At 44.2% G+C, this 24,335-nt stretch overlaps 1 protein-coding gene across 1 annotated transcript in view; it reads right to left on the bottom strand.

The window, feature by feature from the left end:
• The window catches only part of LOC149444252 (uncharacterized), a 40,137-nt gene extending 16,064 nt beyond the window's left edge, over positions 1–24,073 (bottom strand). Inside the window, exons 1-8 of the mRNA XM_089654751.1 lie at positions 23,957–24,073; positions 14,219–14,357; positions 10,013–10,144; positions 9,808–9,919; positions 7,323–7,441; positions 7,063–7,098; positions 6,139–6,174; positions 1,691–1,726 (exon numbers count right to left, since the gene is read on the bottom strand). Coding sequence (XP_089510877.1) covers positions 1,691–1,726; positions 6,139–6,174; positions 7,063–7,098; positions 7,323–7,441; positions 9,808–9,919; positions 10,013–10,144; positions 14,219–14,357; positions 23,957–24,073 — 727 coding nt within the window. The remainder of the gene's footprint in view (positions 1–1,690; positions 1,727–6,138; positions 6,175–7,062; positions 7,099–7,322; positions 7,442–9,807; positions 9,920–10,012; positions 10,145–14,218; positions 14,358–23,956) is intronic.
• Between the last annotated feature and the right edge of the window lie 262 nt (positions 24,074–24,335).

The raw sequence follows: 24,335 nt of genomic DNA, 5'->3' as shown, positions 1-24,335 counted from the left end.
TTTCAAATTACGGAAGGCAGTTATATTCTATTTTATTCTATTGTTTTTTCTATTCTATTGTATTCTTTTCTATTCTATTATTTTTCATTCTATTGTATTTTTTTTCTATTCTATTCTATTCTCATATTTTCTATTCTTTTCTGTTCTAGTCTAATCTGTTCGAATTCAAATGTACTCTTTTCAAATTTTGGAACACAGTTATATTTTACTGTATTCTATTGTTTTTTCTATTCTATTGTATTCTTTTCTATTATTTTCCATTCTAGTCTTTTCTATTCTATTGTATTCTTTTCTATTCTATTATTTTCCATTCTCTTCTATTCTATTCTCTTATTTTCTGAATTTGAATAGAATTAAAAAAAATAGAAAATAAGAGAATAGAATAGAAGAGAATGGAAAATAATAGAATAGAAAAGAATATAATAGAATAGAAAAAGCAATAGAATAAAACAGAATATACCTGTCTTCCGAAATTCAAAATTCGAATATAGTTTGAATTTGAATAGAATTAAAAAAAAATAAACTATATTCGAATTTTGAATTTCTGAAGACAGGTATATTCTGTTTTATTCTATTGCTTTTTCTATTCTATTATATTCTTTTCTATTCTATTATTTTCCATTCTAATCTATTCTCTTATTTTATATTTTATTCTCTTTATTTCTATTCTAATCTATTCAAATTCTATTTGAATTTTGGAAGACAGTTATATTCTGTTTTATTCTATTGTTTTTTTTTTTAATTCTATTGTATTCTTTACTATTTTATTATTTTACATTCTATTCTTTTTATATTCTATTCTAATCTGTTTGAATTCTATTTGAAATTCAAATTTCAAAAGACAGTTATATTCTTTCTATTGTATTCTATTCTATTGTTTTTGTCTGTACTATATTCTATTATTTTCTATTCTATTCTAATTCAAATTTATTCTATTTTAAATTCGAATTTCAGAAGACAGTTCTATTCTATTTTTTTCTATTCTACTCTTTTCTTTTCTATTATATTCTAATCTATTCTATTCTTTTATGTTCTATTCTATTCTTTTCGTATTCAAATCCAAGTCAAATTCGATTCGAATTTCGTTATTTTGGATTCATTACTATTATAATTTGGAAATTCTTAAACATCTGAATGTCCAAATAACGAAAAAGTTGTCCGAATTCCAAATTAAATGAACTGCACATGTATAGAAATCAAGCAACAGCTTGGTAAGTAAGCAGGCTATGGGGTTGATTTACTAAAGGCCAATAGACTGTGCACTTGGCAAAGTGCAGTTGCTCCAGAGCTTAACTCCACTTTCGTGGGAAAAAAATTAGCAATTTAAAGAAAAAAAAAAAATAGAGCATATACAAATGTGACTGTGTTTCTAAACCCAGAACCCTGCATTCACTATTTCACTATATTTTCTCTCCCCGGACCCTGCATTCACTATATTTGCTCTCCTCGGACCCTGCATTCACTATATCTGGTCTCCCCGGACCCTGCATTCACTATATCCGCTCTCCCCAGACCCTGAATCCACTATATCTGGGCATCCTGAACCCTGCATTCACTATATCTGGTCTCCTCGGACCCTGCATTCACTATATCTGGTCTCCTCGGACCCTGCATTCACTATGTCTGGTCCTGGTCTCTCCAGACCCTGCACTTCACTAAATCTATACAATTTTGTGTCTCAGTGTCTTACCAATTTCATTTTTGGGATCGGGATCCTCTGGTACAGCTAGAAGGTAATACAGACAAGTCAGTATACTAGAGTACCTATGGAGATATCAAACATCACAATACAGTCTCCCCAAAACAGAAGAATGATCAGCCAATCAGCTCATTTCATAACAAGCTAACACTCCTACTTTTGCGGCTTGTCATCAGGGAGCAGTGGATATGCCGGACCGGCACCTGACACCCTCATATACTTTCTTCTTGGCCACTCCCACCAGTAAACATTGTTAACATTACAGCTAGTGCAAGAAATGATCAGTGTCAGTGTCCCAGATCAGCAGCAAAGCTGATCTGCATTTCTGTGCAGTTCTATCCCAATGTAATCTCCCCGACTTTGTACTGCAGGCTGCTCTGCTCCATAGGACTGGGAGGTAAGGGCATCAGTCAGGAAAAGCTGAATGTGTTCAGGCGCCTAATTATGCGCAATTGCAGAATTCCTACTAGCCATGCTCATGTGCGCACATGCACGCGTCGGCATGCACCCCCACCACTAAGGCAGGTGCCAAGCGGGCTATTTAAACAGGACCTTGCCTCATGGGCTACAGCATTTCCTGCATATCTGCTACCTGTTCCTGTATCTGATCTGTTGCCCTCCTGATCTGCCTTGACCAGACTGGGACAAAATATAGGCCCGGGGATTTTAGACTGAGCCGCCCCAAGCCCCAGGGACCCTTTTTTTGGAGCCTGAAAACCTTTCTCTTTAACCCCTTGATGCCGACGTCACACAAATATGCGGCCTCACAGAACTGGACTTTTTTCCGTGGGGCCACATATTTGCGTACCTGTCTTTGTGCTGGGCGCGCTCCCAGCACAAAGACCGCGGTGTCACTGAGAGCCCCGGGTCCCGTTCTAACAATTGGGACCCGGGACTCCTGATTCCGGGTCACATGATCGCTGTGATAGCCTCTGATTGGCTATGACAGTGATCAGTCACAGTACAGCCCGGCCCCCTTGCTTTTTTCTCTCTCTATGAATGGAGAAGAGAGATACATTGTATCTCTCTAACTCCTGGCATAGAGAGAAAAAAAAAGTTTGTAAAAAAAAAAAAGAAGATAAATAAATATTTAAAATTAAAAGAAAAAATAAAGAAAAATACCTAGTTTGATCTAGTTCAGAGCCAGGGTTAGTGTCTGGGTCAAGGTCAGGGTCAAATGTCAGGATTTAAAAAAAAATTGGTATCAATGTCAGTTAGTGTTAATGTCAGTGTGTTTTAGGTAATAAAAAAATGACAAAAACAAAATGCGCACTATTGTTTCTGGGCTGTACTACGGGTACAAATAACATATATGGTATCGCTGTGATCGTCAAGAGCTGGAGAATTTATTTTCGGTTGTTCTTTGGTGGTAGGTTATGGTAGTAACAAGAAACACACAGCTAAATAAAAAAAATATATATTTTTTTACTATTTTGGGCCAGTTTTCCTTTAATAATAAAAAAATATGAGGAGCTATCTATTACCATTTACCACCAAAAAAAGCCCAATTTGTACTGAAAAAATCGCGGTATAATCCACCTGGATGTACAAAGTAGTCGTGATGATATGTACGGTTTAACTATCACATATCAACGTTGCAGAATTGTGCTTAGGCATTTAGATTTGTTTTACCCTTAGGCATCAAGGGGTTAAAGAAGTCTATCCTGCTTCTACCTAGTAAACTGCCATTTATTTCTTCCATCAGCCCATCCCCCACACAGCTATTACCTTTTGTATCCCTCACCCTTCCTCCTAGACTGTAAGCTCTCAGGATCAGGGCCCTCTGTTTCCTCTTGTACCAAATATATATGTATTGTAACTGTAATGTCTGCCTTCATTTTGTAAAGTGCTGAGCAAACTGTTGGCGCTAAATAAATCCTGTATAATAATAATAATAATAATATATAAATCCTGTATAATAATAATAATAATAATAATAATATATAAATCCTGTATAATAATAATAATAATAATAATAATATATAAATCCTGTATAATAATAATAATAATATATAAATCCTGTATTATAATAATAATAATATATAAATCCTGTATTATAATAATAATATATAAATCCTGTATAATAATAATAATAATATATAAATCCTGTATTATAATAATAATAATATATAAATCCTGTATTATAATAATAATATATAAATCCTGTATAATAATAATATATAAATCCTGTATTATAATAATAGGTACGTGACAGCATCTCTGGTTTCCATCAGCTAATTGATATAGTAACTACATGGCCCGTCCCCACCCAACCTCACTATTTAGATGTTCTCAGGCCAACACCCATTACCTGAGCAATAGGTTGATTTCCTAGCCCTAAGCGCCACTCTTTGTTAGTTCCTGTGGTCTGCATTCTTCCATCTCTGGTTACCAACTTTGGATCGTATTGTACTACACTTGTTATCCTTTTGCCTTTTCCTGTTTCTAAATCTGCCTGTTGAATCTGGGCCACCATTGTGGTGCTAACCCCTGATCAGTCGCCATGTGCAACGGCGTGGCCAAAGGACGCAGACTTGTATATCCTCCAGTAAAGTCCATCTCCCCTTGAGGGATGCTCTGGTGAAGATCTGGTGGAGTGTATCTAGACTCTGTGCCGCGGCCCCGGTGCCTCAGCCCTTCCCTATCTGCCTGTTTGGAGGGGACTCCCAATTTTTCCAAACATGGAGATGGTACATATGGTTCAATATCCATTATTTTGTGACACTGAAGCAAGACATTTATTATTCAATTCTCTTTCTTTCCTCCCCAGGTGGAAGGAAAGAAAATCACTGGGTTTCCTTATTAACACAGTCAGCGCTGATGGGGGAATTGCTCTCAGAGTGCCATTGTGTTCTGTAGGAGGGGAAGCCTGCATTGACGGCTGCACACAATGATTACTGCTGGTGGCTATATAGATCGCATGTGAAAAATCAGACAGGCTGGTTGTGCTGAAGTCAACTTCAGTACAACCAGCCTGCCCATAGAAGGATTGAATCTTGATTGGTCCCTGCTGAATCGGTCAATATTTGATCCATCTTTGGCCGGCTTAAAGTGTTACTAAACCCTGGACCCTGCATTCACTATATCTGGTCTCCCCAGACCCTGCATTCACTATATCTGGTCTCCCCAGACCCTGCATTTACTATATCTGGTCTCCCCGGACCCTGCATTCACTATATCCGGTCTCCCCGAACCCTGCATTCACTATATCTGGTCTCCCCGGACCCCGCATTCACTATATCCGGTCTCCCCGAACCCTGCATTCACTATATCCACTCTCCCCGGACCCTGCATTCACTATATCCGCTCTTTCCGGACCCTGCATTCACTACATCTGGTCTCCCAGGACCCTGCATTCACTATATCCGGTCTCCCCGAACCCTGCATTCACTATATCCGCTCTCCCCAGACCCTGCATTCACTATATCAGCTCTCCCCGGACCCTGCATTCACTATATCAGCTCTCCCCGGACCCTGCATTCACTATATCCGCTCTCCCCGGACCCTGCATTCACTATATCCGCTCTCTCCGGACCCTGCATTCACTATATCCGGTCTCCCAGGACCCTGCATTCACTATATCTGGTCTCCCCGGACCCTGCATTCACTATATCTGCTCTCTCCGGACCCTGCATTCACTATATCCAGTCTCCCAGGACCCTGCGTTCACTAAATCCGGTCTCCCCGGACCCTGTATTCACTATATCTGGTTTCCCCGGACCCCGCATTCACTATATCAGCTCTCCCTGGACCCTGCATTCACTATATCAGCTCTCCCCGGACCCTGTATTCACTATATCTGGTCTCCCCGGACCCTGAATTCACTATATCTGGTCTCCCCGGACCCTGCATTCACTATATCTGGTTTCCCAGGACCCTGCATTCACTATATCTGGTTTCCCAGGACCCTGCGTTCACTATATCCGGTCTCCCTGTACCCTGTATTCACTATATACCGTCTCCCCAGACCCTGCATTCACTATATCCGGTCTCCCAGGACCCCGCATTCACTATATCCGGTCTCCCAGGACCCTGCATTCACTATATCTGGTCTCCCAGGACCCTGCATTCACTATATCTGGTCTCCCCGGACCCTGCATTCACTATATCTGGTCTCCCCGGACCCTGCATTCACTATATCTGGTTTCCCAGGACCCTGCGTTCACTATATCCGGTCTCCCTGTACCCTGTATTCACTATATACGGTCTCCCCAGACCCTGCATTCACTATATCCGGTCTCCCAGGACCCCGCATTCACTATATCCGGTCTCCCAGGACCCTGCATTCACTATATCTGGTCTCCCCAGAGACCTTCTACTGGGAGAAATTCTTTCGTTCAATGGTCAGTTCAATATTGAAATAATACACTGTATCAGGAAGAAGACTATCATCTTGTTACTTTTTTTTGTGGTCTTAATTCTCTGTCCTATGATCATACCTTTTTCAGGTGTGGAGTTGATGGGCTTTACGACATCTAAAAGAAGATAAAACAAGAAACACTATATTAGTGGTACCAACAAAAGCAGAGCTATAGACAGTAATAGTCAACCACGTGTGCCATAGAAGGCTTTACCATATCAGTTTACTGAGCACCCCTGAAGCCTTGGAATTTGAGGTCATTGGCAAATTTTGACCAACTCCAATTTCCACAAGGACAGAGCATGTACCTCACTATTGGCCAGTGAAACTGGCTGTCATTTTGATGGGCCAGTGGTGAGGAACAGGAGTCAGGAAGGGGTTGGCCCAATTTGGAAGCCGAAGGCATGGAAGCTGGTGAGTACCTGCATACCAGGGCACCTCATATCAGAGCCATGGATAAGGGGGGGAAAACCAGTCCTCCTGTACGGGGCCAAGGCCAGCAGGTGGGTCCAGGCAACTGGGTGAATCGGATGTGGGCAGGGAGGGTGATTGGCACAGCGTGGGGGGCAATTAATGGAACCAATCTCCTGTATGGCTCTCTCTGCGGCAGCTGGCTTCTTCTCCTCTCCCTCCCGCTGGCTGCTGCAGGGGATCAGTTCCAGTAATTGCCCCCCCCCCCCGTCCTCCCTGTGCACCATAGGTTTCCTTTTGCTGTCCAGGCCCCCCCCCCCCCCTCAGTGCTACAGGCTTCCCTCCTCTCCCACCGGCACAATAAAATACATCACATTTACCCTTCCTACACTGAATGAACACAATAAGCGATCTGTACTGATCACTCACTGTGTTCATTCATAACGGAAGCATCGTAAACTGTTTTTTTTTTTTTGGGGGGGGGCTGTCAGGTTGGTTGTATGGGGCCCCTTGGTGTCTAACAGCAGCCCTGCCTGACATTTCGAAGGTTCCTGCTGCTGGCATAAAGTGCTTTACCTTCCAGTCGTCTTACCTATTTTAGGGGTTGAACTGATCATCTTTGTTAGATCTAAAAAAAACATCAACGTTAAAATATATTAGTGAGATCACTGTAGCAACAGATACATTTTTAATCCTCATGCGCACAATACTTTTCTCCTGATTATTCATCAAATAAATGACAAGGGCAATGATGGGGACAAAATTAAAAAAAAAAAGGGAAAAAAAAGTAAGTGGTAATGCCTGGCAGTTGTTTGTATATATATTTTACAAGTATAATTTACAGATACATACCTGTTGGCAGGAGGTACGAGCTGGTTGTGTTTGAGGTAGGTTGTGTTTTCGGAATATCCTCACATACCGTATTCTTTGTGGGAGTACATTCCTTTTTAATGCGCTTTCCTTTGCCACATCTAAAGAAGAAAACAATTTTCATATTACAGAACAATCATGTGCTTTGCTGTTTGGAAAACTTTAGCCTTGACTCAGTAGGGGGGCGTGTTGGACCTCGGCAGAGAGACTATGGCTTCCACACACTGTGCAAAGGCTGTCACGTACCTGATGGGAGACTGAAATGATGAGGTCGGCCTCACTTGTGTCCCTAGCAGGGGCAGACTGACCATTTGGAAATTAGGGTACTGCCCGAGGGCCTGGGCTCAGTAGGGGGCCCCATGAGATGCCCCTGGTACCTTTTTATAGGCTTTTTTGAGTTTGGGCAAGGACAAAGGGGCACCGTGATCCCCTATTGCCCGGGGGCCCCATGAGTTGTCAGTCCACCCCTGGTCCCTAGCCCTGACCCCACTGGAGTTGGAACAGAGGGAGTCTAGGACCGGAGACAAGAGTGCCAGTAGTTGTTGTTTGCAGCTCTTGCAGATGATGACTCTGGAAGACTGATGATCTTCTGATTCAGGCACAGTAGTAACAAGCAGAGCAGGTCTTGTAGATTGCCAGGCGTGCACCAGAGCAAGGCAGGTAGTGAGGGTAAGAGACAGGAGCAATGTCATGGGAATAGCCGCGGTCATCAACAGTCGGGCAGCACAGTACAGAATCAGAAGGAAAAGCCAAGCTACAGGAGCAGAGCCGAAGTCAGGAACTGGTATCAGGAGAGCAATCAGAGTCAGGTGAGGAACAAGCCAAGTCAGCAACAAAGGAATCACATAGGAACAAGCAGGACACGGGGGAGCTGAAGACCAGTCAGCATCTAACATGGGCAGAGACACTCTTTCAATAGGCCGTCTGGTGCCAATCTTCGCCGTGCGCGATCGCGCATTTCTGCGCACAATCAACAATTCTTCTCCGGGCGTTCCTATGCGCATTTATAATCGCGATTCGTCTTGCCGGAAGTCCCTTACAAAGGCCCTTCTCTACAGCATGCTGGCAGGGGGCAGGCTTTTCTACTCAGACTGTGGCTGCTTCCTAGGAGTGTTTAGGGGAGGAGGATGGAAAGGAAGTGGGGGGGGGGGGAGGTAGGGGTAGTAAAGAGGTGAGAAAAGAAAGGGAAGGAGAGGAAAAATAAAGGGAGAAAGGGATGGAGGGAGGGTTTTGGCTTTAACCTCCTGGTTCACATGAGTACAACATGTCATGCGACTTGACAGATTAAAGTCGCAAGAAAAATTGCACCCTATTTGCGGCTATGGAATCATTCAAATCGTGGTGACTCTGACTTGCAACGACTTGCATGAAAAAGGTTGCTACACTATTTTTTGTGACTGCATGTGTGACTAGCATTGACATCTGTACAGATGTTGGAAAGCAGTACAATGAAGTCACACCCATCGGTAGCTTGGAAATTGCGCAGAAGCAGCACAATTTCAAATCAACATCTGGTGTGAACCAGGGGATCAGGAATATGACAACCCAACATTTCATAGTCCTGATATGTGCCTGCTGTACCATATACTTGTATGAGAAAGTCTCCTGTTCTCTTTGTATTGCTTCCTTTGTGTGAAATCCCTGGTGTTCCTGCCAGTCCCTCTGCTTTCCTATTAAAAACTAACCACGGTAGGTATGAGAGGACAGTGTGGTCAGTTCTCTAGCCATACTGTGAACTCAGTCTGCTTTCCTCCAAGGATCAGGCTCCATTCAGCATTTTTTAGTGTTCTTGTATTAGCGTTTACTGGCGTTTTGCACTGTTTTTAGAAATTTTTTTTTTACCAAAAATGTTTAATTTTTTTGGACAAAAATAATCCAAAAACGGTGGTTTGCCGCGATTTCTGTGATTTACTGCGTTTTGCTGCGTTTTTCAGCATTAGAGCGTTTTTACAGTCAAATAATTCCTTTAGAAACCCACTAGTTCTGGGGTTTTTTTTCCAGCCAAAAGACACCTCTGCCAAAAAACATTGATTCCAGTCTATGTGTGCATGGACACCAAAGATAACATGCTGGGGGGTTTACTGGCTGTAGAAAAAAACATCAAAAGCTAAAAACAGCCGCTGCAAAAACGTCCAGTGTGCCTGAGGACTCAGACTTGTCCTAGCACATGCCCCCCCGAACAGCAATTCACTAAGAAGACCAATGTTTTGCTTTTGCCATTCACTGGGAAGACCAGTGTTCTGCTTTTGCCATTCACTGGTAAGACCACTGTGCTGCTGCTTTTCCTTCCCCCCACTCTCTAATCAGCTGAGAATAGAGGGTATGCCACACATATAGAAAAAATGGGGAAAAAAAGGTATTTATAATTCTTTTTTATATCTATACACAAATGTTTCGCCTTTCATTTCTTAAACTGAATGGTTTGTTTTACAAGGGGAGGGTTTGCAAATACAGTATAATGAATTACCTTGAACACGTATTGCAGATTTCGCATACGTCTCCTTGGATGCAGAAAGTCCCAGGTCTGCATTGGCAGACGGTGTCACTTGTCGGAGTACACGCATGCACCTGGACTTGGTCTGCAACACAAAAGTCGATCAGTAGGTTGCCCTCCTGGTGGGAATGGCCCATGGTCTGCACAGGTGACCTCAGACCGCGGCTGCTGGACTCACCTGATCTACAAACCAGGCAGGGCAAGCATGCCTCGAATCCACTGGGGCTTGCCAAAAATTCTTGTCCGGCAGAACATGGCTGACATGATCCTCGTTGGTGGTTCCCAGTGCAATGATCAGCGACATATGTACCTAGCGTAGGAACCATACGATACATCACACATTCCATAACACGATATGTACATTTATTTATTTCAGGATTTAAATCATTGATCTTATTAACTTTGCTCTAGGGCAGGGGTGGGCAACTGTGGCCCTCCAGCTGTTGGTGAACTACAAGTCCCATCGTGCCTCTGCCTTTGGGAGTCATGCTTGTAACTGTTTGTTTTGCAATGCCTGCTGGGACTTGTAGTTCTACAACAGCTGCCCACCCTAGCTCTAGGTATTTATCTGAGAGCTCATATTTTGAATTATTATTGTTGCCAGGGGCGGACTGGCCATTTGGAAACTCGGGCACTTCCCGAGGGCCCGGGGTCAGTAGGGGGGTCCCATGAGATGCCCCTGGTACCTTTTTCATGGGCTTTTTTGAGTTTGGGCAAGGACACAGGGGCCCCATGATACCCTATTGCCTGGGGGCCCCATGAGTTGTCAGTCCGCCCCTGATTGTTGCGCATGTGTTGTGGCATTCCTGAATGCGGCAGAGGAACTAACTTTGGCCGTGGCAGCATTGCCAACCTCCCGCTACATTTTTTACTGACAAAACATTGAAAATTCACTGACGGAGCACATTTTTTACTTACAACCTGAAAAAGGGCAGTAAAAACTAAGACCATCAATATTTAACCTCTTGGCGCCGGCCACACGCAAATATGCGGCCTATGCAGACCTGGTGATCGACAGCTCAGGCTGCCAATCAGCTTTCCTCCACCAGGAAATGAAAAATCAAGTATATAGACGTGATTTTACACAGCCCTGCCGCCCTGTAGCAGTATTTCTGCTATAGAGCGGGGAGAAAGTGGTTAAGCAGTATAAACACAATATGGAAACACTGACAATACCCATAATAGATCATTTGACTGGTTTACACTTTCAAAAGTCAACACAGCATGACAAATTTCACTGTTCAACAAATTTTTATTTTTTGGCAGTTTTGGAAACAAAAGGATCCATTTCTTAATGAATTTCACATTCTGAGTTCAAATATAACAATGAAATTTGTCAATTGGCTCTAGTTTTTCTGTAAACGGAAAGTTTTCTACTATAGGCGTAATGACTACATGATGCACAATAATTATATAGATAGATGTCTTTCCACAAATATAAAGCAAGTGATATTGACTACATAACAAAGCCTAAATGGCATAATATATTGCATAGGATTACCAAGAAAAATTATAGCCATAAGCTAAGTTGAATCATTTTAATACTTAGGATTCTCACTAGTTTTGTCTTCAGTTTGTGTCGGTTTTGCTTCTCTTGGCTTTTCTCTTGTATTCGAGGAAAGGGCTATCTCTTACAACTGCACGTGACTACACGCTTCAGGTTCTTCCTCACTTGACTCAACCACGAAGGATTCTGGTGCTTTAGGAATTGGTAGCCCCTCTCCATGAGGAACTGGACGTATTGCCGATGGAATATTTGGATAGCGCACAGATAACTTTTTCTTCTTATTTAGCCCTTTTACAATTGGAGGCACCATACAAAAGTAACAATTACTAACATGATCTGTTGGCTCTCTCCAAATCATTGGCACAGCGAAAGGCATAGATGCCTTTTTTCCATTCAACCATTGCTCCAGTGCCGTCCCACAAGAATTGCAGCATATATGTGGTGCCCAGCTCTTGTCCTGGTCTCCTATCTTGCAGCCAAAATACAAGTTGTAGGCTTTCTTAATCATTCCTGTTATCCTCCTTTTTTGTGAGATAAAAGTTATTTCACCGCAGATATAGCAGAAATTATCTGCTTTATTCACACAAGTTCGAGGCATTACTGAGTAGCCTATATAAGCATAAAACGAAATGTAAAGACGCTGTCGAACTACAATCAGCTACAGATACTGCAGCTTTTATGCAGTGAAGTGATGCAATTAAAGGCTAATATTGCATCATCTCAGTATACATGCAATTTTCTATTGGTCACCAGTATCAATTGCGCAATATGCAGCTGAAGTTGCATCATAATTTTGAATGGCTTACGTCATTAGATGGGTGAATATATCATGGAAACTAGAGCCAATCAACATTTTTTAGGGTCATTTTCGTTTTCAGCACCCCAAAATTATGTAAGATTAGCTAATTTTATGCCCAAAACTTTTTACCTGTTGAACCTGTTGAACAGCCCCTGATATTTACAGACAATTGTACAAATCACTGATTTTTACAAACTGTCCATAAATATACTGATGGCCAGGAACCCGATGCCTCGGCCGCAGCATTGCACAGCCCTGGGCAGCTACATGCCCTTGTTTAGGTAGGCAGATGGGGGGCGGTAATGCCGCCTGGCTGCCCGTATGAATGAGCCCATAGACCGTTATCACCGGGACAGGTGTCCCCATTGGAATATTATCTCTCTGTTCCTATTCCAGTAATAACTTTTACGTGTTGAATTTGCTATCACTTTACATGCTCACCTATAGGTTCTGACTTATCTGCTGACTTGGATGAGCTAGAACACGGGTGTCAAACTGGCGGCCCTCCAGCTGTTGCCAAACTACAAGTCCCATGAGGCATTGCAATATTGACAGTTACAAGCATGACTTCCACAGGTAGAGGCATGATGGGACTTGTAGTTTTGCAACAGCTGGAGGGCCAGCAGTTTGACAACCCTCAGCTAGAAATTGTGCTTCCAAAAGCGGCAGCCATCTTGTTGGTTAGAAACTTGCCATTTGGTTATATGGTGACATGCTGTTTTAAGTATATCTTGATGTACGTATAATACTACGTTGTAAGGCAATAAATCCTGCTAATTATACTACACCATGAGGATTCTTTTGCTTTTTGGATGATTTTGTCCTCTGAGGATAATTCATTATTTTAGGTCTATATTTGTCAATTTATTTATTTCAGGTACTTATATAGCGCCATCAATTTACACAGCACTTTACACATATATAGTACATTCACATCAGTCCCTAACCCTCAAGGGGTGTACAATCTAAGGTCCCTAACTCACATTCATACATACACATACTAGGGACAATTTAGACAGGATCCAATTAACCTACCAGCATGTCTTTGGAGTGTGGGAGGAAACCCACAAAGGCACAGGGAGAACATTCAAACTCCAGGCAGGTGGTACCATGGCTGGGATTTGAACCAATGACCCCTGTACTGCCAGGCGGAAGTGCTAACCATTTAGCTACTGTGCTCCCCCGATTTATCTGAAGTATCAGTTTGGGAGCTCATGCCTTGATTTGGGAATCTAATGAGAGGGATCCAATTGGCGTCTATCTACATCAGTGTATGGAGTGCACCGTATCCCCCCCAAAGTCAGCAGTAATGGAGTTCATCATCCTAATTTGGTATCCGTACTATGCTTTTCTTGACCGTCACTTAATTGGGGGGTTACATACAGTAAGTCTGGTAAGAGGCAGTAATTTTTAAGGTGCTGGTGATGGTGGATTCCCAAGAAGTTTATTTATAAATTTTTTTATATTTTTTTTTATATATTTTTGTTGGAAGCACAATTTTTTCTGAAATTATTTGAACTTTTATTTATCACTAAAGACTTTATGTTTAATTCAAGTTTTTTTTGCACGTTATTGGACACTATAATTTTTTATGTTTTTTTTTTTTATCTTTAGTAGTACTTTTAAATGTGTAGTGCTCAGGGGCGGACTGACCATTTGGAAACTCGGGCACTGCCCGAGGGCCCGGGGTCAGTAGGGGGCCCCATGAGATGCCCCTGGTACCTTTTTTATAGGCTTTTTTGAGTTTGGGCAAGGACACAGGGGCCCCATGATCCACTATTGCCCAGGGGCCCCATCAGTTGTCAGTCCGCCCCTGGTAGCGCTGCACTTTTTTGTTCTATTAGCTCTATGTATTGATACCTGCGATACTGTGCTGATTGCTTCCTTTTTATACTGTGGGATATTTAATCATATATAGCGCGGAAAATTCAAATTGTTAACCCTCAGCTAGAGCCTATCCCCGTGAAATGACCACGTGACCCGCACAAACTACAAGGGTGGCCAAACCTTTTGAGATTTAAAACATGGAAATTTGTGGCACGATGACAAAAAAAAATTATATAATATAAAATTCTCACCTGCTGGGCATTTCTGACAACATATCTCTTGGAAGTGATATTCGTTCTCATTGCACTGGGTTTCTCGTAAAGTCCGGTTATGGGATGGCGGGTTCTCCAGGACTTCTGGCTGTACAGGAAAACACAACACACTGCTAACCTGCAAAGAAAATAATGTTTTTAAGTGTTCATAGTTGAAGACACCTTCATCAAAGCACATGGCTATTTACATCCAATTATTATTATTGTTATTATACAGTATTTATATAGCGCCAAAGGGTTTGCAATTACCTCTAAGTCCTTCTAGGTATGAAAAAAGAAAACATTTGCATCCTTTTCCATATTTTCAGACCCAGGCTATGGATAAGGGGGTACCACCATTCCTCCTGTATGGGGCCCAGCCCAGCAAGGGGGCCTAGGCAGCTGAGTGAAGGGGGTACCACCAGTCCTCCTGTACGGGGCCCAGCCCAGCAAGGGGGCCTAGGCAACTGGGGAAAGAGGGTACCACCAGTCCCCCTGTATGGGGCCCAGCCCAGCAGGGGGGCCTAGGCAGCTGGGTGAAGGGAGTACCACCAGTCTTCTTGTATGGGGCCCAGCCCAGCAGGGGGGCCTAGGCAGCTGGGTGAAGGGGGTACCACCAGTCCTCCTGTACGGGGCCCAGCCCAGCAAGGGGGCCTAGGCAACTGGGGAAAGAGGGTACCACCAGTCCCCCTGTATGGGGCCCAGCCCAGCAGGGGGGCCTAGGAAGCTGGGTGAAGGGGGTACCATCAGTCCTCCTGTATGGGGCCCAGACCAGCAGGGGGGCCTAGGCAGCTGGGTGAAGGGAGTACCACCAGTCTTCCTGTATGGGGCCCAGCCCAGCAGGGGGGCCTAGGCAGCTGGGCGAAGGGGGTACCACCAGTCCTCCTATACAGGGCCCAGCCCAGCAGGGGGGCCTAGGCAACTGGGTAAAGAGGGTACCACCAGTCCCCCTGTATGGGGCCCAGCCCAGCAGGAGGGCCTAGGCAGCTGGGTGAAGGGGGTACCATCAGTCCTCCTGTATGGGGCCCAGACCAGCAGGGGGGCCCAGGCAGCTGGGTGAATCAGATGTGGACAGGGAGGGTGATCAGCACGGTGGGGGAGGAGCCCTTACTGGAACCAATCCCCTGCATGGTTCTCTAAGCAGCAGCTGAAAGCTGGCTTCTTCTCCTCTCCATCCTGCTGGCTTTCAGCTGCTGCAAAGAGAGTCATACAGGGGATCACTTTCAGTAATTGCCCCCCTGCCGCACCCATCACCCTCCCTGTGCATCATACATTTCCCCTGCTGCCCAGGCCCGCCTGTGTGCCCCCACCACCAGTGCTGCTGGCCTCCCTCCTCTCCTTTCTACCGGCAGCTACAAGCACACAATAGGATCCTTTAGGATGGAGGGTGGGGGAAGAGTTTTGTAAATATGTCACATTTACCAGCCCTTCCTTTTATGAATGAACACAGTGAGTGATCGGTACTGATCACTCACTGTGTTCATTCATAACTGAAGCATAGTAAACTGTGTTTTTTTAAAAATGTTTTGGAGGGGGGCCCTGTCAGGTTGGCTGTATGGGGCTCTGAAAATTCTAACAGCAGCCCTGTTTCAGACCATTTACATCTGCCTGTCCATAGACCTAACATGGGTTTATTTGCCTCCGGTCACAAGCTGGATGAAAAAAAAAGAACACACAAAAGTGATATCTGTTCTCTTCGGATTCAGCGGATGATCCGTTCACGGAACCCCTGATGATCAGAACAAAAGACAACTGTTTGAAAGGAGCCTTAAGAAACACTTTAAATGGGAAGTATCAATTGTTACATTGTATCATTACATAATCCACGTGTACATTGTACCCGGGTTATTATCTAAACAGATAAGCAGGATCCAGATTATGACATCACCGAACGAGAGTCACGTCCACATTTCTGGAACGCGGTCTGTATGTCACCCTTGAGGGGTGAGCAGCTCTGTAGGCATGCGGTTATTGTCTGTCATCACAAAACTGTGTTTTTAATGACAATGGCTGGAGTTCAGGAGGAGGTGGAAAGTATTCAATGTGGTCGGCTCTGAAAAGTCATCTAGTGAAAAAAACATTCCTTACATCATTCCTGATACACAAGGTGGTCAAAGTCATTTCTGGTATTTGAATCTAATGTTTACAAAGCCAAAGCAATGCAAAGATTTAAACGCCACACCCTTTGCAATGGTTTAAGGAGGTATTAAACCCACAAACAAAAAAATGTAAAATAGTGCTCTTTACCAGCCCATAGATGTGGTGGCTGCATTAGTTTTTTTTCTCCTTTATTGTCACCTGGAGAGTCAATCAGTAACACACTTCCTGACTTATGGTGTCTCCGCTCTGGATGGACAAACAATGGAGACACCTTTGTACAGGAGCATTGTCAGTAGTGCTGGGACAAGGTTATCTAGAGCCCAGGGAAAACATACCAAATTGTGCCCCCCCCCAAGATGTATGAGCATTATGTGTCAGCAAAATTCCCTCCCCCCTAAGAACATGAGCATTAATCTGCATTCTTACATCCTGACTCCCCCCCCCCCCAATGAAATCCCACCTCCCCGCACAAATCTTTGCTCGCAGCTGAAATTCTCCCCCCCCCCCCATATTCCGCAGAACAACCCCCCCCAAAAAAAATTTCCCCTCCTAGCACAAATACCCTACAATCATCCCTACTACTAAAAATCCCCCCTCCCAGGACAAATCCTTGCCCGCAGCTGAAATTCTCCCCTCCCCCCATATTCCGCAGAACAACCCCCCCAAAAAAAATTCCCCTCCTAGCACAAATACCCTACAATCATCCCTACTACTAAAAATCCCCCCTCCCAGCACACATCTTTGCCCGCAGCTGAAATCCCCCCCCCCATATTCCGCAGAACAAACCCCCCCCAAAAAATTTCCCCTCCTAGCACAAATACCCTACAATCATCCCTACTACTAAAAATCCCCCCTCCCAGGACAAATCTTTGCCCGCAGCTAAAATTCTCCCCTCCCCCCATATTCCGCAGAACAACCCCCCCCCCCAAAAAAAATTTCCCCTCTTAGCACAAATACCCTACAATCATCCCTACTACTAAAAATCCCCCCTCCCAGCACACATCTTTGCCCGCAGCTGAAATTCCCCCCCCATATTCCGCAGGACAACCCCCCACCCCACCAAATCTCCCCCCCTAGCACCAATACCTCACAATCATACTAGTAAAAATCCCCCCCTCACTGAAATCCCCCTCCCAGCACAAATCTTTGCCCACAGCTGAAATTCTCCCCCCCCCCATATTCCACAGAACAAATCCCCCCCCCCATTTCCCCTCCTAGCACAAATACCCCACAATCATCCCTACTAGTACAAACCCCCCCCCCCCACTGAAATCCCCCTCCCAGCACAAATCTTTGCCCACAGCTGAAATTCTCCCCCCCCCATATTCCACAGAACAAATCCCCCCCATTTCCCCTCCTAGCACAAATACCCCACAATCATCCCTACTAGTACTAATCCCTCCCCTCCAAATAAAATTTCCCCTCCTAGCACAAATCCCTTCCCCCCTACCATATCACCCTTTCTAGCACAAACCCCCCAAATCCTCCCTCCTAGCTCAAATCCCATCCGCACCCATACAAATCTCCCCAAATCACCATGTCTAGCACACCTCCCCAAATTTCCCCTCCCAGAACAATCCTTGCCCCCTGCCACCCCCAATTACCCCCTCCCAACACAAATTTCTCCCCCCAGTGTCCTTGTGGTGCCGCCCCCTCCTATGATACCACAGTGCCCAGGGCAGCCGCCCCTCCTGCCCACCCATTATCCCACCCCTGATTGTAAGTCTGGAGGGAAAGTCTGGTATGAATTTTAAGGGCCATCCCATGAAAAAAAAAAAGAAAAAAGGGCCGGGTCCCCACAAGTTCTTTACCAGAAATCCACAATAGACCCGTATCCAAGCATACAGCCTGGCTGGCCAAGGAACAATTTTGTGCCAACGATCCTGAACTCTACCAAGCCACATTCCCTCAACATGAGGTACTTTCCCAGGGTCCTTGTAAAAGCACCTTGTCCCCATGTTGATGAAGATAAGGGCTTCTTCCCCACAACCCTGGCCCGGCAGTTGTGGGGTCTTTGGGTAGGGGTCTATCGGAATCCAGAATCCCCTTTAAAAATAATAGCCTTCCCCTATGTAAAGGAGTAAATCTGACCATACGTGGATACGTTTTTTTTCGATCAGCCAGTGGGTCATTAGGTTGACTTCTGACGAATATCCATAGATGGATCAAAACTTCATTCCATCTATGGGCAGCTTAAGGAGTACATAGAACCCCTATTCATTCACAAGAGAAAAACGTGAAAAGTAAATAAACACAAACACAGTTTTTAATAAGTCTATTAGGAAAGAAATGGCCCATAATGTAAATGCATTGTAAGTCAGAATGTCCAATAATGGAGATGCCCAACGCCCACCGAAAAAAAAACACACTAACATCCTGCAGACGTTGGCAGCAGATGACTGCTGAGTATAAACAAAGGGGAAGGGGTCTCCAGGGTGAAGTCATCGAGCAGCTATGGATACCAACATATTTGGTCAATGACATCACAGCAATTCCCCATGCATGGGGTTACCCTTGACACCCATATCAGACCCTCATCAAACATAAGGGTCTGATATGCATTTCTAGAGGGAACCCCTTTTGTGGGTTCCTCAATAACAGCAAGGATAAGGGTCTGGTATAGTGGTCAGGATGCCCCTTACATTGGTGATCAGTGAGAAGAATGCTCCTTACATTGGTGATCAGTGGGAAGAATGCCCCTTACATTGGTGGTCAGTGAGAAGAATGCTCCTTACATTGGTGATCAGTGGGAAGAATGCCCCTTACATTGGTGGCCAATGGGAAGAATGCCCCTTACATTGGTGGCCAGTAGGAAGAATGCCCCTTACATTGGTGATCAGTGGGACCAATGCTCCTTACATTGGTGATCAGTGGGAAGAATGCTCCTTACATTGGTGATCAGTGGGAAGAATGCCCCTTACATTGGTGATCAGTGGGAAGAATGCTCCTTACATTGGTGATCAGTGGGAAGAATGTCCCTTACATTGGTGGTCAGTGGGAAGAATGCTCCTTACATTGGTGATCAGTGGGAAGAATGCTCCTTACATTGGTGATCAGTGGGAAGAATGTCCCTTACATTGGTGGTCAGTGGGAAGAATGTTCCTTACATTGGTGGTCAGTGGGAAGAATGTTCCTTACATTGGTGGTCAGTGGGAAGAATGCTCCTTACATTGGTGATCAGTGGGAAGAATGTCCCTTACATTGGTGGTCAGTGGGAAGAATGTTCCTTACATTGGTGGTCAGTGGGAAGAATGTTCCTTACATTGGTGGTCAGTGGGAAGAATGTTCCTTACATTGGTGGTCAGTGGGAAGAATGCTCCTTACATTGGTGATCAGTGGGAAGAATGTTCCTTACATTGGTGATCAGTGGGAAGAATGTCCCTTACATTGATGGTCAGTGAGAAGAATGTCCCTTACATTGGTGATCAGTGGGAAGAATGCTCCTTACATTGGTGGTCAGTGGGAAGAATGCTCCTTACATTGGTGATCAGTTGGAAGAATGTCCCTTACATTGGGGGTCAGTGGGAAGAATGCTCCTTACATTGGTGGTCAGTGGGAAGAATGCTCCTTACTTTGGTGGTTAATGGAAAGAATGTCCCTTATATTGGTGATCAGTGGGAAGAATGCCCCTTACATTGGTGATCAGTGGGAAGAATGCCCCTTACATTGGTGGTCAGTGGGAAGAATGTTCCTTACATTGGTGATCAGTGGGAAGAATGCCCCTTACATAGGTGATCAGTGGGAAGAATGCTCCTTACATTGGTGGCTCCTTACATTGGTGGTCAGTGGGAAGAATGCTCCTTACATTGGTGGTCAGTGGGAAGAATGCTCCTTACATTGGTGGTCAGTGGGAAGAATGCTCCTTACATTGGTGGTCAGTTGGAAGATTACTCCTTACATTGATGATCAGTGGGAAGAATGTTCCCCTTACAATGGTGGCCAGTGAGTATATTGTGGTCCTGATGCCCCCCTTACAGACAGCTAAAAAGATAATTGGTGTCATGCAGATAGCTTTGCCAAATGGTGTTGGCCCTGGAACTATGCAGGCACCAACTAATTTTAGGCTAATAGGCCACCACTCAAGGAACCCCTAAAAATCTTTGGAGGAGCCCTGGTTTAAAATGGCTGCTATCGTGTCTCACTTGAGTGACAGTTCTGAGTCTGCCGGGGCTACTGACATCTCATTCAAGATGGCGGCACCCAGAAGCTTTTGGATGTCTACACAAGAGATGCCTTTACAGGTAAATAACATGAAAAAATACAATGCATGCACAGATAATTGTACGATTTTTGTCGTAGTGAATGGTCTGGTGACCGGGTCTCTCTTAGTATTTTGTGCCCCAAGGAAAGTTGGGGGACATGTTCTTGTGTATGGCCTCGTTCTCGGCATCCCTAGCCTTTGTATATTCATTGCCTCTTTCAGGTTGGTTTCACTTTTATATCTACACAAATGGCTATACAACCTCTTTACAGTTCTGCAAGTTCATCTGTCATCTGATTATCGTATCTAATCTAGTCACATTGGATTCTAACCCCGGTTCACATATATGCGGCCGTAGTTGCCGCGTTTTACAGGGGCACGAGAGCCCATTCATTTGAATAGACTCCCGTGCCCTGTAGAGAGGAAGTCCCTGCACTTCTTCTGAAAACACAGCCCGCACGGGAACCTCGGTTTCCAGTACAGTTGCTTCTTCCAGTGTGGGCAGAGTGCCATTAGAACTAATGTCACCCGCCCACGGGTCTGCATTCTTCTGTGTGGGTGGTGTGGTTACACAGATTTTTGTGCGGATCTGCAGTGGCACCACCCGCTCAGATGTGAACCTAGCCTAACTGTTCTTTTATTCAGAGAGTACGGCCATTTATAAATTTATTTTAGGTACTTATATAGCACCATCAATGTACACAGCGCTTTACATATATATTGTACATTCACATCAGTCCCTAACCCTCAAGGGGTGTACAATCTAAGGTCCCTAACTCACATTCATATACTAGGGCCAATTTAGACAGGAGCCAATTAACCTACCAGCATGTCTTTGGCAGGTGGGAGGATACTGGAGTACCCACGCAGGCACAGGGAGAACATGCAAACTCCAGACAGGTGGTGCAGTAGTTGGGATTTGAACTAATGACCCGAGTACTGCCAGGCGGAAGTGTTAACCATTTAGCCACTGTGCTGCCCACAAAGGCTTGTTACAATGATATCATGGTATGTGTACCCGTTGAGAATCGGTTGGGGTGTTCTACATGCTTAGGAGAAAAAATTTCCTGAGCCGGATTTTATTTTAAAATTTCACCAACCGTGATTATAATGAATCCGACAAATGAGTGATTGTGAGAGAAGAGTGATGCGAGTTCACCAGATTCACTGACAGTGAGATTTCCTGCACTAGCAATAGAAACCACATGAAAACAACAGTGAAACTGACGCGCGCCCCCACCTCCCGCTTATCACTACAGATATTGGTCATATGTTTGCGGTGTGGCTGGCAGCCTGCCATGGATTTCCAGGTGTACAATATCAGAGTTATCTAACATTCGCTTTTATGAATAGCTGAAAAAATGACGAGCAAGGAAACATCCATTTATGCAGTCATGTGAAAAAGTAAGTACACCCGATAGAAAATGTTGACTTTTTCAACATATTTGAAGGCAAACAGTAGATCTGAACTCAAACTAGACATGTGCGTTTCGTTTCATTCCGAATCGAAATTTGACGAAATTTGGAGATTCAGATGTGTTCGAATTTCTGAATTCAAATAGTAAGGAATTTAAATGAATCCGAAATAACAAAATAAAATTTATTCCAAAATTTGAATCGAAACATATTCTGACTTCCTTCAAAGACTGCATTCGATTATAGGCTGGTTATAGATCGGACTGACCATTTGGAAACTCGGGCACTGCCAGAGGGCCTGGGACAGCAGGGGGCCCCATGAGATGCCCCTGGTACCTTTCTCATAGGCTTTTTTGAGTTTGGGCAAGGACACAGGGGCCCCATGATCCCCTATTGCCCGGGGGCCCCGTGAGTTGTCAGTCCGCCCCTGGTTGGGACGGTTGACATTTTTTGTGCAGTTGGATCATTTCGATGCTGGGACGCACTGGTTGCCTTTGCTGTCATTTTGCTATAGCCAGGGGCGGACTGACCATTTGGAAACTCAGGCATTGCCCGAGGGCCCAGGGTCAGTAGGGGGCCCCATGAGATGCCCCTGGTACCTTTTTCATAGCTTTTTTTGAGTTTGGGCAAGGACACGGGCCCCATGATCCCCTATTGCCCGGGGGCCCCATGAGTTGTCAGTCCGCCCCTGGCTATAGCTGGGCATCACATGCATCCCTGTACCTTTTACTCTCTTGGCACTGGCGCCTCTTGGCCCTTTAAGAGTTTCAGAAGCCGGTCATGCAACGCTGCACCCAAATTAAATTTACGTCCTTTTTTCCCACAAATAGAGCTTTCTTTTGGTGGTATTTGATAGCTTGTGTGGTTTTTATTTTTTGCACTGAAAAAAAAAAATGACCGACAATTTTGCTATGAAATATGTCCAGTAAAAAAAATTTTAAAATCTAATTTTGTTATAAATTTAGGCAAACATGTATTCTGCTCCGTGTTTTTGCTAAAAAAAAAATCCCAATATGTGCAAATTAATTGGTTTACGTGAAAGTTATAGCGTTTACAAATGACGGTATAGATACTGGGACAGGTTCACATCTCTGCGTTTTCACCCGGTGTGTTTTTGGAAAGGGTCAGGTACTATTTTAAACACAAAACGTTGCGTTTTTGGATCTATAGACTTCAATAGAGATGCTGCAGAAAAGCATGTAATGCATTTTGTACGTGTTTTTGATGCGTTTTAATCTGCCTAGCAACAAGAAAAAAAAATGCATCAAAAACACGTCAAGAACGCATGTGCAAAAATGCAAAAAGCACTGCAGAAACAGATCAACGCAAACTGCATAGGTGTGAACCTAGCCTACATGCATTTCAGTTGAATGCATGCCAGTTCACACTACGTGCCGTTCAGTTGCATTCATGCCAGTTCACACTCCATGCAATTCAGTTGCATGCATGCCAGTTCACACTATGTGCCCTTCAGTTGCATGCATGCCAGTTCACACGCCATGCAATTAAGTTGCATGCTTGCCAGTTCACGCTACATGTGTTTCAGTTGATTTTTTTTCTGCATCCAAAACGCACAGAAAGTAGGTTATATGGTTGTCAATGGTCATAGTTCATATCAGCGCTTGCAGTTCCAGTGCGTTCCGGCTGCAGAAAATAAAGTAGAACAGGCTGCATTTTTTCTGCACAGAACTGTACTGGAACGCGGTAAAACACATCAAAAACACACCGGAACACACCAAAAATGCACTGGCATGCTAAAACACATTAAAAACGCACTGGAATGCACAAATATGCACCAAAAATGCACTGGAACACACAAGTCCCCATTTACATTGAAGAAAAAGAGAGGGGGAAAAAATGAACTGGAATGTATCAAAAATGCACTGAACGCACCAAGAACGCGCCTGCAAAAACACATCTGGACTGCGTTTCTATAGTGTGAACCGGCCCTGAAGAATGTTTAACTACTAGAATATCACATTATTTATTAACATAACTCATGCAGTATTTTAGTATCTTACCACATACTCAGATGCGATTAGATAACGCTCAGTAAATTGTTCGCGTTTGAAGTTCACGGTCAAACGGTGAGGTTCAAATGTTCGACCGCGAATCGAACAGGGGGGTGTCCAGCCCATCGCTACATTATAATAGCAGCAGTTAAACTCATAGCACATTGTGGTTGATTTACTAAAGGCGAATAGACTGTGCACTTTGCAAGTGCAGTTGCTCCAGAGCTTAGTAAATGAGGTGAAGAAGCTTCCCTTTGCCAAGAATACCCAATCACATGCAAGGAAAATTAAAAAAAAAAAAAAAGCATTTTTGCTTACACGTGATTGGATGAAGTCAGCAGAGCTTCTGTCCATTTACTAAGCTCTGGAGCAGGGGCGGACTGACCAT

This window comes from Staurois parvus, unplaced genomic scaffold (assembly GCF_062004578.1).
Source record: "Staurois parvus isolate SC_StPar_1 unplaced genomic scaffold, SC_StPar_1.0 ptg000796l, whole genome shotgun sequence".
NCBI lineage: Eukaryota > Metazoa > Chordata > Amphibia > Anura > Ranidae > Staurois > Staurois parvus.
This window is presented reverse-complemented; position numbering and strand designations above follow the sequence as displayed.